Here is a 14385-nt window from a genome sequence, read left to right on the forward strand (position 1 = left end):
AATAAGAACCGAAGTAAATACTAATTCGTAATATTATGATTAATTTTGCTGCCCTCAAATAGGTAAACGTTTTTCACACAAATGTTTTCGAAAACATATGTTCTAATAAAAAAATTAACATTTAAGAAGGTTCTTAACCAAAGAAATGGAATAACTTTTCAAAAATTTTTATAAAACGTAATTATTTATTTAAATAAATATAATTTTAATTCACACAAGTATAGTAATGACTTAACCATAAAATTATTGTATTAAATTTTTATTATTAGAGTAATTACTATCCTTGTGTAAATTGAGTGATACAAATGCACAACAAAAGATACATTGAATATCACACTATCAAGTAGTTTTTATACAGTTGTGAAATTATTAGTAGCAGGTCAGAAACGATGATTACATGTTAATTTCTGTATTTTTGTCTGCTTTATATCTATGTAAGATACTCGTGGATTGAAATTCGTACTGGTGTTTATTCTTATACTCCATCAGTATTCGAAAATGTTTTATGGAATAGCTATTCAATAAGTGAATCATTGTTTCAAATACAGTTAAAAATAGGTAAAAGACAAACAAAAATTATATTTACATCTTAAGGTGCATAGCAGCAGGTACAGTACACCGTAGAAACAATATTGCCTGGTTCAAAGGAACAATTTTAATAATTAGTAAGTAACTGGTCACCATTTTACACTTGGGAGATCACATATGTTAATTATAGGGAATACTGAATAGAAATCATACACTATGATTGTACAACATCTTAAACAAAACCTTAATAAAATTAGCATAAATTTTCTGCTGAAATGCTTTCGAAAAAATTAATTAAATTTAACAGAATTGAAGGTAGTGCAAAGCATGGTATTACTGTAGCATAAGAAAATCAACAGATTATATTTATTAATAAGGAATCTAACAAAAACACAATATTTCAAGATATTTATATGTATTGATAGATTTGATTTCTATCCATTTTGTATAATGTTTTTAAAACAAAAATGAAACTATCGATTTATGGAAAAATTGTAATTAAAAATTACTCTCATCTAACTTTCCTTCCGAGAGTACCGGGGTACCGATGCTTAACAATAGGGATACTGATAGATCGGTACCCCTATTGTTAAGCAAAACCACGAGGATTCTGATTCATCAGCAACCTACTAAAATCGATTTTTTTTAAAATTTATTGACAACAGATATCAGCACTTGACTGCATCGTCTTGTCTATTGTCTGTTTATTTAATTTTAAGCATAATCATGCAATAATATTACTATAATAAGTTCATTCATGCAATAATAAGTTTATTGAGCTATAATAAGTCAACCTATTATAAATATTATTGTTGTGATTTTCAGTTTTGATATTTCATATATATATATTTTTTTTATTTTTATTTAATAATTTTAATCGACAAATTTTACAGGTATTACTACTGGTAATCATATGATTATTACAAAAATTTATATTCTTATTTGATATAAACTGAATAAAGTATATTTGTTCATTATATTACTTGATAGCAGAATAAAGTTTTGATTTAAAACAAACGTTTGATATAATGTGCGATAATTTTACAACGAATAAACGTACACGCATAAGTGTTATACAGAGTTCTACAAAACAATATTCTACGTCTTTTTCGCTCAGTGTCAGCAAAAAACTAAGTAACTAGACAATGCTAATTTTGACAAAATGTTACAAATTAACATGGTTAATTGTCAGTCAGTTCTGATATATATATATATATATATTTTTTTTTTTCTTATAATTTTTCTAATAAAATGTATTGAAAAATATCGTATTTAAAACTAAGGATATTAATAAATGTACGTAATGTTTTTCATATTAATATAAGGATAATTTAATTTTTGGTGAATTTTTAAATAATATCGCCTGACTGATCTATATTGTCTTAAAAGAGATTACAAAATATTTATTATTTATTTGTTTTAATTTTTAATAATACAATATAATTGTGTTGATATGTAATAATATATTCAAAATACATTATATTTGATACATACCTTTCTATATATAAGTGTGCAGAAAGCTACTTTTACTTTCATTCCACATATTTCTGACAAAAAGCTGTTAGTATTCCATGTAAACAAATAAATTGCAGTTATGCAAAAAAATCCAGCAATGGATAAATAAATATTGTATTGATTCCGTTCCAATGTTTTATCAAAGTAATGTATTGTTAATCCCAATAAGTATGCTTGGCCTGCAACTACCACCGTATCCTGAAAATATATAAAAATTCAGATATACTTGAATTTTTTTAATGCACGATTAAAGTATTTTAAATCAATTGTTATGTACTTGGGTGAATACAAGTAAAATATGTACTAAGAATTTCCATCCAACAAATCGTAATAAAGCTTTAATAAGACTTGGATTTCTCTTCTGTAGTTCTATGTTCCACTCTCTGAAAAAAATTGCAATAAAGCTTAATTTAAGAGTATATTATTTCAAAGATATTTTAATCTTTTTAAATTACAAGTTTTTATTAATGGGATTTTCATACTGTCATATCGTTATAAAATATTGTAAAAGTTTATTAATCTAGCACCTGATAATCTAGATCATCCAGTAATAATCAACCATGATAGTGATCTGTGTATCAGAAAGTATTGGGATAAGAAGTAAGCTGAATATTGAGCATCATTTGTGACAACAGCGAGAAGTGCTCTCATACACGTTGCTATTTGTCTCAAAGTGAATGTAATCTTAATTAATATGAATTATGTATATTTTGCACGAAGACATTTACTCTGTCAATATGAGTGAAAGTTTCTGTTATATATTTCAAAATAAAGGAAATACACTCTGACTCTCCTCAGAAAGATATTTCTTGATTCTAGAGACACGCAAAATAATTCCAGAGGGGTTGTTCTGCGTGTCTCTAGAATATTAAGATTATTCGACAGAGAAATGTGAGCATTCAACGAACTTGAGATAACCTAAAAAACATTTAAAAAATATGCTTGTATGAAGAATTTTAGATTTTCAATACAGAAATATCAAGTGCTAAAATATTCAAAATGAAAGCCAGATATGCTGCTTTATTATTCACAAACTTATATTTTCTACCGCTTGAAGACATTTGGCACCACATGCGTCAGATTGATGTTGCAACGTAGAAAATTTGTCTATGTAAGCTAAGCTTTTTTATGGAAGACTACCGTAAATATAAGCACATATTCAAAGCCGTTCATTAGATCTTCACATTAAGAGCATGATGAAACTCTGAAGTCACAACCAACATATGGCCGACCAGTGGCCAAGCGGGAATTAGGTCGTGAACTCGCGACTCGCTTGGAAGGCTCTCCACGTACAGTTTTCCGGATTTCCTCGACGTCTTGACGCCTAAATAGGGGCCAGTTTCCTTTAAAAAACCTCTTGGATGGCATTCTCCCTAGGCAGATCGCCCAAGTGTAGCGTTGCCATAACCAAACAAACCAACACAACCAATACTAACTTCTGTAGGTTATTTCCATCGTTTTAGCATTGGCTTATTCTATTCCGTTCTCTCCACGCGATTAATTCTTTATTCATAATAAACAACTTTGTGCAATAGCTGCTGCCTCAGTACTTTTCTGCCCATGATCTCATGCGATTAACTATACTTTTAATAAGCCACCCTTTGATAAAAGCTGCCACGACAGTTCTTTTCTAACTTTCATTTACAATAGTTCTACAAATGCCATATTATGCGTTATAATTTATTTTTCTTAATACTAAAATGTTATTTATTAATAATATTTTTATGTATTTTATTTATTTAGTGTTAGAAGTATGTAAAATGCTTTGATATAAAATTATCGAATAGTAAGTATTTATGTCCACCATTCTGTTTAATTAAAAAACTATGAATTCAATCTACATTCGCTTAAATCGAATTCAGATTGAATTTTTATTAGTATGCTATTTTTGCACATTTAATGAGATATTTTATTCATAAAAATAATCATTATTTTTGTAGCCAAACTAATATGAAACACAACACTGTTAGTGAATAAAAGTGTAAAATATTTTCAAGAAAATCTAATCAAAACTTAATAGCATATCATAATCATTTGTTTTATTATAGATAAATACTAAATACCTATCTTTTCTGTAATCTAAGTTTTTTTACGTATGACAAGTGAACTTGTGGTTTCATGGAATAAAATACCCATTGTTTTATTTTTATAGTTTAGTAAAATATTTAATTTGGTCCCAATTTACATTAAAAATTGACTAACTTACTTTTGAAGCATATTTCCAAGATATTCTGAAGTATGATATTTTGATGACTCGAATAAATCATCTTCCTTTAAAGGTCTCTTTGCTCCTTTAATTATTATTGGAAAAAACCAACTGAAAAATAAATAAATTATAGATTATTGTTCTTTACAATTTCTATCACGTACAGATAGTTCCATCATTACAATTACATGAAAGACAATAAAAAATATTTATGAATACAAGTCAACAATCATTGATTATTTATGAAATGTGAACTTCTAAAACACTGAAAGGAACAATATTTCTATGTTAAATATTATTCTATCTATTATTATTAAAACGTAGCTGATATCTATACTAATATTATAAAAAGATAATGTTTGTAAGTTTGGATGTAAATGGTAATCTCCGAAACTGCTCATCCGATTTAAAAAATTCTTTCACTAATATTTACAATGAAACTGCAGGGTGGACATAGGCTGTATATTATTCCGTTAAACATTCATATAAATTAAAAGATATCATCTAGGTTAAGGCTTTTATGTCCAACAGATGGCGCTACGAGTACGACGACCAAAGTTTGCTTTTCTGTGAGGCATTATGCTTTTCTGTGAGGATGAACTAAAGCAGATCATCATCTATCTAAATGAGCATCTAAATGATCTATCATCGAACTAAAGCAGGTAGGAAGAAACGAAAGGTTCGTTTGTTCCTACCGATTTTTTTAAAATTTTGACACTACGTTGAATTCGAATATGCGCGTGTTTTTATATAATATACATGTCGAAATTTCCCCTACTAGAAGGAGATGGTTAGGATTAAAGCTTACTGTAAAGAACTCTGCTTCTATTATACTATTTCTGATGCGGTTTTTTGCGTTTCTGATTGTGTTTCAATAGGGTACATCAAGAGAATGACACTAAGAAAGAATTTTTCGAAAAATTATCCCATGGGAAAAGTGTTATACATTTATAATAGATACATTTTGAGCCACAACAACGCGTGGCAAAGTCTGCTAGTATTTTATAAAATGATATTCTGTAAATATATAATTTAGACAATCTCCTGTTATATTATTATTAGAATGATCACAGTTAAAAATATTTACATTTATGACAAAATCTGTTTTAATAGTAAAATCTGTGTTATCGAATTTTCATTTATTCAATGTGCCCATTTTCATAAATCATCACTTAACGATGACATCAGAAATTGAAGTATCTTGATGCAAGACTAAAAATAAAACCGAAAGATATAAAACACTTCTCAGCAGTAAGTACGTTTTCTTAAAAGAAAACGCAGAAAACTTGTGTTGCGCAATGAAATAGCATAATCATATAAAGAAAATTAAAAATATGAATTCTCCTTTTTTCTTATTAACTTTAAAAAAGAAAAGCAAAATATATACTTGACGAGAAAAAATTTAACATAAGTAAGACTCCGTTTGCTCATAAAATTAACATATATAATTGTGTAACAAATAGTTTATTTCAGTTAATTTATGCAACAATAACAATTTTTATTAAATTGCATTAACAGAAAACACGATTGTTTTACATTTGTTGGTAAACTTAAATTAAGTATTTACTATTACATTAATTAAGTGTCCAGCAGTAGCTGAGTGGATGGTAGTTAAACACTGAAAACAGAAAACTGTTAGTTCGTCAATGGTTCACGCCTTGAGAACAACCTGGACACGTGCAGTTTTTCGGGTTTTCTTTACGTTTGTAACACTTAAATGCGGATCAGGCTCCTAACAGTTTTCCTAAAGGCATTTCCCTAGGGAAATGGCTTCCTGGCTGATTTTAACATACACAAAACCAAACCACATTTATTTCTATCTTCAGAAAGTAATTAATGTAAAAATAATTCTTTTCTTATCTTCTTATAAAGGATGTTGATAATTAAACGCTTTAATTTTGAATGCTTATAGCAAACCAAGAATTTCAGTCCAGTGTTGTAATTGGTTTTGTGTAGGAGAAAAAATTTTACTATTTAAATTTTTTGTAGGAAGCACCCTGTTAGCTGCTTTTGCAAAAATTGTGTTGCTAGAAGAGAAAACTCACGTTGTTATATGATTTTCTGCGTTTAAGATTTATGTTGTTATGTAAAGTAAGTTTTTTCTTTGCATGTTGAATTTGTATTACACGGAAAACTTGTTGAATTGACTTCAGTATGACGCTTGGGAGACAACTAGAATTGAAACTGTAAGCACCAATTTTGGCTGTTTCATGCAATTTCAGTGTACTATTAATTTTCAAAAAACTTATTATTGCACGCATTAAGTATTGTCACATCTGATGCTTTTTTTGTAATTAGTGTTTCTCAAACGGTATCCAGGTTCGTTTTTAACCCGAGAAATTCTTTTCATTCAGGAAATTTCTTAAAAATTCACTTTATTCTAATTTTGTGTTAAAGTTGAAAAAATTTTGCAAATAGAAAGCATAATTAACTCATAAACTGTCAGAATACATTATTATTTATTAATTTTAGACCTACTTATTAGGTTTTTAAATCTTTGCTCCTTACAGCATGTCACAAATGGTCAATAATTAATACCTAGCTTATTTGTGGCTGGATTCTAAAAATTCTTTACTTGTATGAACCTGTAATATATGAAATAATTGTGCTTATGCTGTCATAATTTCTAACCATTCCCAGTAGCGTCACTGTGTGAGTAACGCCAGATTGTGCAAAATTAGGCAAGTCTGCCAGTATGAAGTTTTTCTTCATAAACCCGATTATTAAAGACAAATAAACTGCCGAATTATCGGGCTATAACCTTAATGTTCTATTAAAGCATTTCGGGTAGACAAATCAATCAAGAATACAAAAGAACAGAACAAGTACAATTTTGAAAACAAACTATAAATCTTCCAGGTTACAGGTGAAAAAACATGTAATATCTGTCGACCCTTAAATGCATTAAACACGATTCCACTCACATGAATTGAATCAAAAAGGGCATTCTCTGTAGCAGCACTTTACACTATTAAAATAAGAATCAAATCGAATGATCGAAATATTCACCATCTTTGCTTTTTAAAATCTTATTATAAAAGTTTACAATAATATTTTGTATTATGTTTTATTTAAATAACGAAAATTACTTGTAACTTAGAAGTTTGATCTAAGTTCATTTTTTTCAATTTTTAACTCAATTCCAAGCATTTTTTTCCTTTTGTTCTTGTTGTATGCATTTTCCAGCAAACTTTTATAAATTTATTCTATTTGTAGAGTTAAATTACTTTAAAAGATGAAAAATTACTATATCATTTATTTCCAGATACTAGTAGCCCTGGACACCCCTAGTGGGCGTTCTTTACAAATTTCCATGAGGCACGGTTCCATTGACTTTTTTGTTCCTATCAATATGCTCTACAGCTCCGTTAAAGTCCCAATGGTAAGATTTACCCTCCGAATGAAGGAGTGGCAACCCCCAAACTGTAGACTCTGTGTGAACAATAAAGTCAAAGGTACCATATCCCTAGGCGCGACCGTTTGCGAGATATAAGCCCTGATAATTCGCCTACGTCATTTCCGGTCACGTGGCACCGTGGTTAAAAAAAAGGCTACTGCGCGAAAAAAAATAAACGCGCTCTCGTGCATACTCAGGGGTCGCCGACCCTCTCTTTTGCAGGGTAAGTTGTGGCAAACAGGCGGTCACGTGACCCGTAGAATAATTTTCACAGGTCTATATCTCGGGAAGGGTCGCGCATATGGGTATGATTCATTAGATATTTATTGTTCGCACAGAGGGGGTCCCCATCTCTTCATTCGGAGGGTAAATCTTACCATTTCAATTGCGTCATACGGATCGATATTACTACCTATTAAACATTCTATAAATACTTTAAAATAGTTTAATTTGTTTATTTACCTTCTCTTGTAAACTTCGATTTTAATTTTTTCTGCCATTTTTTCAACAAATTTCCCTTGAGTTAATGCGCGATGTTCACTGAGCCACCAGATGTAGTAACCATGCGGTGCAAGGTTAATCAAGGCATATAATAAGGCAAGGTAAGGCATATAATAATTATTTATACCATTCCGTGATATAAGTAATAAATTCATATCAATAATAAATTCCTATTAAAAATAAAAATAATTTATTGTTAATTTAAAATCTTCGCTAGGGCGCCTCTAGTGCCCGTTTTTGACATATCGTTACGCGGACGGATATCCGTTCAATGGATTATATATATAGACTAGCTGTTACCCGCAACTTTGCCTGCAGAGGTTTTTCAAGCAAACCCCATTTATATTCAGTATTTCAACAACCACAGTAATTGTTATATAACACCTACCGAGAATTGTTTCATAAATTGAAAAATTGAAAAATTGTTATATAACACGCCGAGAATGATGAGAATGGCTAGAAATCAAACAAACAATTTTGAATTTGATCCATTTGCTGGAACGTTTACAATCGTTCTATAATCGAACCGATACGCACTAACAAACTGAAATTTAAAAAGGTTGGAACATTTGTTTAAAAAATCGAAATATATAAAAATATTTATAACAATGTCTGAAATGTTAACACTTAAGTACTTAATGAAGACTAAACGTAACAAAAAATCGCATGTAAAATAGTACAGTAGAAGCCGTTCTTCCAGTTAAGAATTAATCCTCTCCTTCTCCCCTTCGCGGAGGAATTTCGAAAAATTCCTTCTTAGTGTGCGTTTCAATGACGTGCCTTAACTGTGTACCAAATTTCACCTCTTGAGATTCAGCGGTTTGCACTGGGCGATGATGAATCAGTGAATGAGTGAGTCAGTCAGGACAAGCAATTTTATATACTGTATATAGATTTTGTATATCTTAATTATAAAACTCGATATATTAAACTTACGTTTTTAAGTATAAATAAATAATAACAATAAAGGACATAACCAAAATTGAATTGTTGAATTCCAGTGACTTTTTTATACGTTTTTCTTATAATGTAAATAAACACAAGTAGTTTTGGAGAAAGTTCGAAATTTCAAAAGTTATATAAAAGTGTCCAAAATTTGGATGGAACGTCACTTTGTTTGAAACGAGAGCAAATAATACATTTCTTGAGAATAAGTGGGCAAACGGTAAAAAATGAAGAGCAGGGGAAAAAACCGCAATTAGGGTGCCAACTCAACAAATATTCACAATCAGTTTAATTAAAATTCATTCCTTTTATTGTAAATTTTTTTCAGACTTTTTTAAAATGAAAATTGATGATAAAACAATTTTTCTATTTGAAAAAATATGTCCCTTTTGATTTAAAAATTCAAAAATCAGTTCTCGAGTTTTTCAACTTCCCAAAGAAAAACATTTTTATATTACGATAGTGATTCGCTCGATTGTACTAAAAGACTGGTGAACTCTATTTCCTGTACAGACGATTTATTTATGATATGACTTTTGTGACATTTCAAATTCTGTGCGATGCCAATATCCCTCGTATCATCTTTAGTTGCTCTTTAATTCCTTTTTTTTTCTGCTCACCAATTCGCTGAATAAGTAAAGCAATTCTTCAATACTTGATCACTTTGCATAAATCAACCATCTATTTCCAATACTCTTCATGTCAACCATTTTAACTTTATTGAATTTGCACTCAATTCATCCACTTCAATAAAGCTACACTCCCATCAATAAAGTTTTCACTCGCTTCGCTGAATTTTCTGCTCGCTTCGCTGACTTGATTAAAAGCATTGTCACGATTGGTCGATTTATGAAGCCATCATTTTTATTTTTCGTTTTAAGAAATATTATTTTGGAAATATTTATTTTATAAATGTCTTTACAAGAACACATCTTAAAAAATCGTGAAAATACAAATTACTGTATACACGTTGAATGCTTATAAAAATGAATTATATATATATATATTTTTTTTAAACTTCCAAGGTTGATTTTAAATATCGAACGAATTATATAAACATATAGAGACTACATGATTATGTATATACATACATAATCATATAACAGTTATATATACTGTGTTTCTGTTCAATATAAAGGTCCTATTATTAGCAAGACAATACGATCAAAATAATAAACTCTCCATCGACTAAAGTTAATTTGCATTTCTATATACAACTTTAAAGTGATATCAGCAAAAATATTTTATTCGATATTCTAAGTCGTAATTGTTGATTGTCAAGTAAGAAATATTATTTTAGAAATATTTATTTTATAAATGTCTTTACAAGAAAAAATCTTAAAAAAATGAGTGATTAATTGCCACGTGTATAAGACATATTTGATTAATTCAACGTTCCTTGTCAACAGCTAAATTCTTATAACGATATACAGTGAAAACTGCTTAGGCGACCACCTGCATTCGACGGGCACCTGTCAAAACGGGCAAAAATTTCTGGCACGGAATAGTTTATCCATAGAGTCTTCGTATAAGTTACCTGTATTAAACGACCACCTGTGTAACGCGACCGCGGGCATCGATTTTTGGTCCGAAAGAACATACAACACCTGTAATAAGCGACCACTTTCGCGAATGTATCTGGTCTAAACTATTGTAAGAACCCATCTCAACAACGTTTCCACCTCCTAATATAATGAATTAGTCTAAACTCTCGTTCGAACCCATCCCGGGCACTTCTCCCACCCTCGAAATTAGGTGCAGGTGTTAATAAATTAGTCTAGCAACAAAGGAAATTCATTTCAGTTTGTTGGAAAATGTCCGAAATGCAAAGTGCTGTCGTTAGAAGATCGTATTAAAGTTATCACAACAGCAATTAGCGGCGAAGTTTAACTGTGGGAAAACAAAATTTATTTTACCCTAGACCTACAGTATTTTCCTTGGGGGTGTAAAATATTGTACACGATACAATTAATCGGCTGATCTCATCGTTTGATAAAATCTATTTTTATTTATTTATTTTGAAGCTCATATACAGTACACGTGCGATAAATAGTTTCTGTATCAACCTACCTTATTTCCACGATATTTTTAGAAAAATAATATCCAAGTAATTTTCGCAGGCAAAATATTCAAAAAACAATAAACGCATTAATGCAAAAATCAGTTTTACTTCCTTTTTCGATTCCGCGATTGTAATGAAATCGTATAATGAGAAAAAATAATAAAATCGTTTTATTATTAATTAATAATTTTTCTTATTGTACTTAATTAATTAAGAAAATATTAAATATTAAAAAAATACAGTATTTTTAAAGTTAAAATAAGATTAAACTAACGAAAACCAAAAGCAAAGTGATGGAGAGATAGGACGCGCTTGTATATTGATGACGTAATACACGTAACTGAGGAGCGAACGAAAAGAACCGAGTCGAATTAATTAAGTCGGAAAAAAGAAAGTGTGCATTATAATCGAGAAAATGCGAGTATTGTATTAATCTTTAAAATATTGGTGTTAAATCTGTCTTATAATATCATGACGACTCTTGTAAATCGGGTTATCCGATAAGAATAAAATACAATACCAATATAGTCCTATCGTTGAAAAAATTCGCTTATTTTTCCTCGCCTCGAGTTTTGCTTAGTAGAAATGGCTAAAAAGTACGCAAAATACGTACGGAAATACGGTATTATAGCAACACCTGTATTGGACGACCACCTGTCTAAAAGACCACTTTTTGAAGGAACCGTGGGTGGTCGCCATAAACAGGTTTTACTGTATTTACACGCAAATAACACGATGTTTTCTAGCGTTAAACATAACGAATATTTTTTTTTCTTGATATATTCTGCAAACTCAAAATCGTATTTCGAAGAAAATATTTTCCCTCTAGCATAAACACAGGAATGACAATAAAATTTAGTTATATACTGTACTGGTAAGATATTTAATATTTGTGCAATAACATCCTCTCATGAATAATAAAAAGTCTGTAATTTCAGTTAAGTTGTTTCTGGAATTAAAACTTTACTTTTATCATTATAATATTCGACTTTTGCTATTTCCATCATCTATTCAATGTCATTACATAAGATATAACCCATCAATCGATCATTTTTAATATTTAGAAAGCTAGTTTCAGTTTTCGCAATCCCTTTTTAGACTCAAATGACGTTGTAAATGTAAATGTTAAATATTGTAAGTTCTTGTGTAATTAAGATTGATATATTAATATATATATATATATATATAATGTATAATTGGTGATTCTGTAGTTCTGCTATGTAATTAAAATTTTTTACTAGCAATTTAATATATTTATTTATAACATATAATTATATATGTATAATCATATATTATATTTAATAAATTATACATATAATTTGACATATTTATTATAAGCTTATAATTTATATGTCAAATTGTTAGTAACAAATTCGAATTACATAACAGAACTAATTATTAAAATAATCTATGCTATTTTGACATAAGTATATATTGCGAAACTCTCTAGAATTCACCTGAACTATAGGTGATAGCTCAGTCTTATTAAAAAATTCAACTTGATCTGATACACCAGTGTAACCTTGCAGGGTCATAATAGTGTACTCTAACTTAGAATTCTTATTCACACTTCAAAGTGTTAGTTATATAAATATTATACAAGAATCTACAAATAACGGAAGTTTACTTTAAATGTATAACATAATATAAAGAATTTAATTGACTTGTTAATTACATTTTGCGCAATATATTGAAACAAATGTATAAAAACACCATATTGGATTGAACAATGTATGACACAACAATTTTAAAACTCATTGTATGTATATATAGTTTTTTCCGTTTATCTTACTAATGTTAGTTCAATTTTTACAAAGGAAAATGTCAAGTAAATGACAAGATTTCATCCTATTAACAATATAGCCCATAAAATATAATGCATAAAAATACAAGTTTAAATAGAAAATAAAAAACATAAATAGCAATAGCGCAAAAACATTATACGCTAAGAATTATAAAGTATTTGTTTATAAACTCGTTGAAAACTACTAATATCTTCATATAGTACTTTTCTAAATTCTATCATATTAAGTCAGATTCGATACAGGCAAGATCATTCAAAAATGCTCTGTCTATAAAACGGAAAAGAACGGAGTAAAAACACATCATGAGTTATACAATTTTTATTGTGGAATTCTTAATCGTAAACGATCCGACTGTTAAAACATTTATGAAAGTGCGAACGATCGAAGTATTTGACGCGAACTTTAAAAATCAGAAGACCCTTTTATAAGTTATTTATCAATATACTACTGTAGTTCCAACAATAACATGTGAATGGGAATTTTTGATGTTTAATCTCCTACTTTGTGATAAGAATTAAATATATAAATAATATAAAATTTGTGCATATGATGTAAAATGTAATGACACTATAAAAATACGTTTTCTTTTTAAATTTCATCTGCTAAAATGAATACTCTTCTCAGAACGAATTTAATAGTTATTCATATCAAAAAATGTTTATAATATAAAAAAATTAAATAATATTACGTACCAATAAAACAAACGTGAGAAAACACCAGCTGAATCGTATGTGTTGCTCTTAACCATCTTCATACTAATAATATGTCGCATCAGAAATGTTTAATATACTACGTCTACAGTGTTATTCATCAAATATAGATATCTCTCAGACATTATATAAGTTATCCAAGTACTGTACATTAAAGTGTAAAGGTTTAGAGAGTTATTTCTGTTCATAAAACCTTGAAGTTATAACAAAATATAATAAACAGTTTAATTATCATTTGAAAAGAGTGATTCGTAATTGATATTAACTAAAATTTGAATTTCTTTTGTATACTTTAAATATTGCACATACTGTATATACAAACAGATGCATAGTGCGAGCATTTATAAATACATTAAAAATAATTACTTGATAAAACGTGTTCATCGTCATTAAATATATTCACGTTTTTAAAGCCATTCGTTATATTTATGAAGGTGTTTTTATAAATAGGTCAAAGTAAAATAGTGCTGTTTATATAAAAATCTGTTAGTGTTTTATTTATGATAAAGGCAGATATGTGTTAAATACACTACATAATATACATAAATTTAATTAATTTAATATGATGAAAGTTCTCGGAATTAGTTCGAAATCTGAGCACAGGTAGCAGTGATACTCATTTCTGACACAAAGCCGATGCACCCGGCGATAAAAGAAATTAATGTCTTTAACGAGAAAAACTGAGGATTTCACCACGGATTTGAGAAAGTGGCGAT

General features: G+C 29.0%; 1 protein-coding gene across 1 annotated transcript in view; it reads right to left on the bottom strand.

Annotated features, from left to right (window-relative positions):
• Window positions 1-13744, bottom strand: part of LOC111640312 (multidrug resistance-associated protein 4-like) — a 92167-nt gene extending 78423 nt beyond the window's left edge. Inside the window, exons 1-4 of the mRNA XM_023386321.1 lie at window positions 13652-13744; window positions 4250-4360; window positions 2321-2426; window positions 2023-2241 (exon numbers count right to left, since the gene is read on the bottom strand). Of these exons, the coding sequence (XP_023242089.1) occupies window positions 2023-2241; window positions 2321-2426; window positions 4250-4360; window positions 13652-13731 (516 nt within the window). The 5' untranslated portion in view covers window positions 13732-13744. The remainder of the gene's footprint in view (window positions 1-2022; window positions 2242-2320; window positions 2427-4249; window positions 4361-13651) is intronic.
• Between the last annotated feature and the right edge of the window lie 641 nt (window positions 13745-14385).

Source organism: Centruroides sculpturatus, unplaced genomic scaffold, assembly GCF_000671375.1.
Source record: "Centruroides sculpturatus isolate CEXI.00-Female unplaced genomic scaffold, Cexi_2.0 scaffold1340, whole genome shotgun sequence".
Taxonomy (NCBI): domain Eukaryota; kingdom Metazoa; phylum Arthropoda; class Arachnida; order Scorpiones; family Buthidae; genus Centruroides; species Centruroides sculpturatus.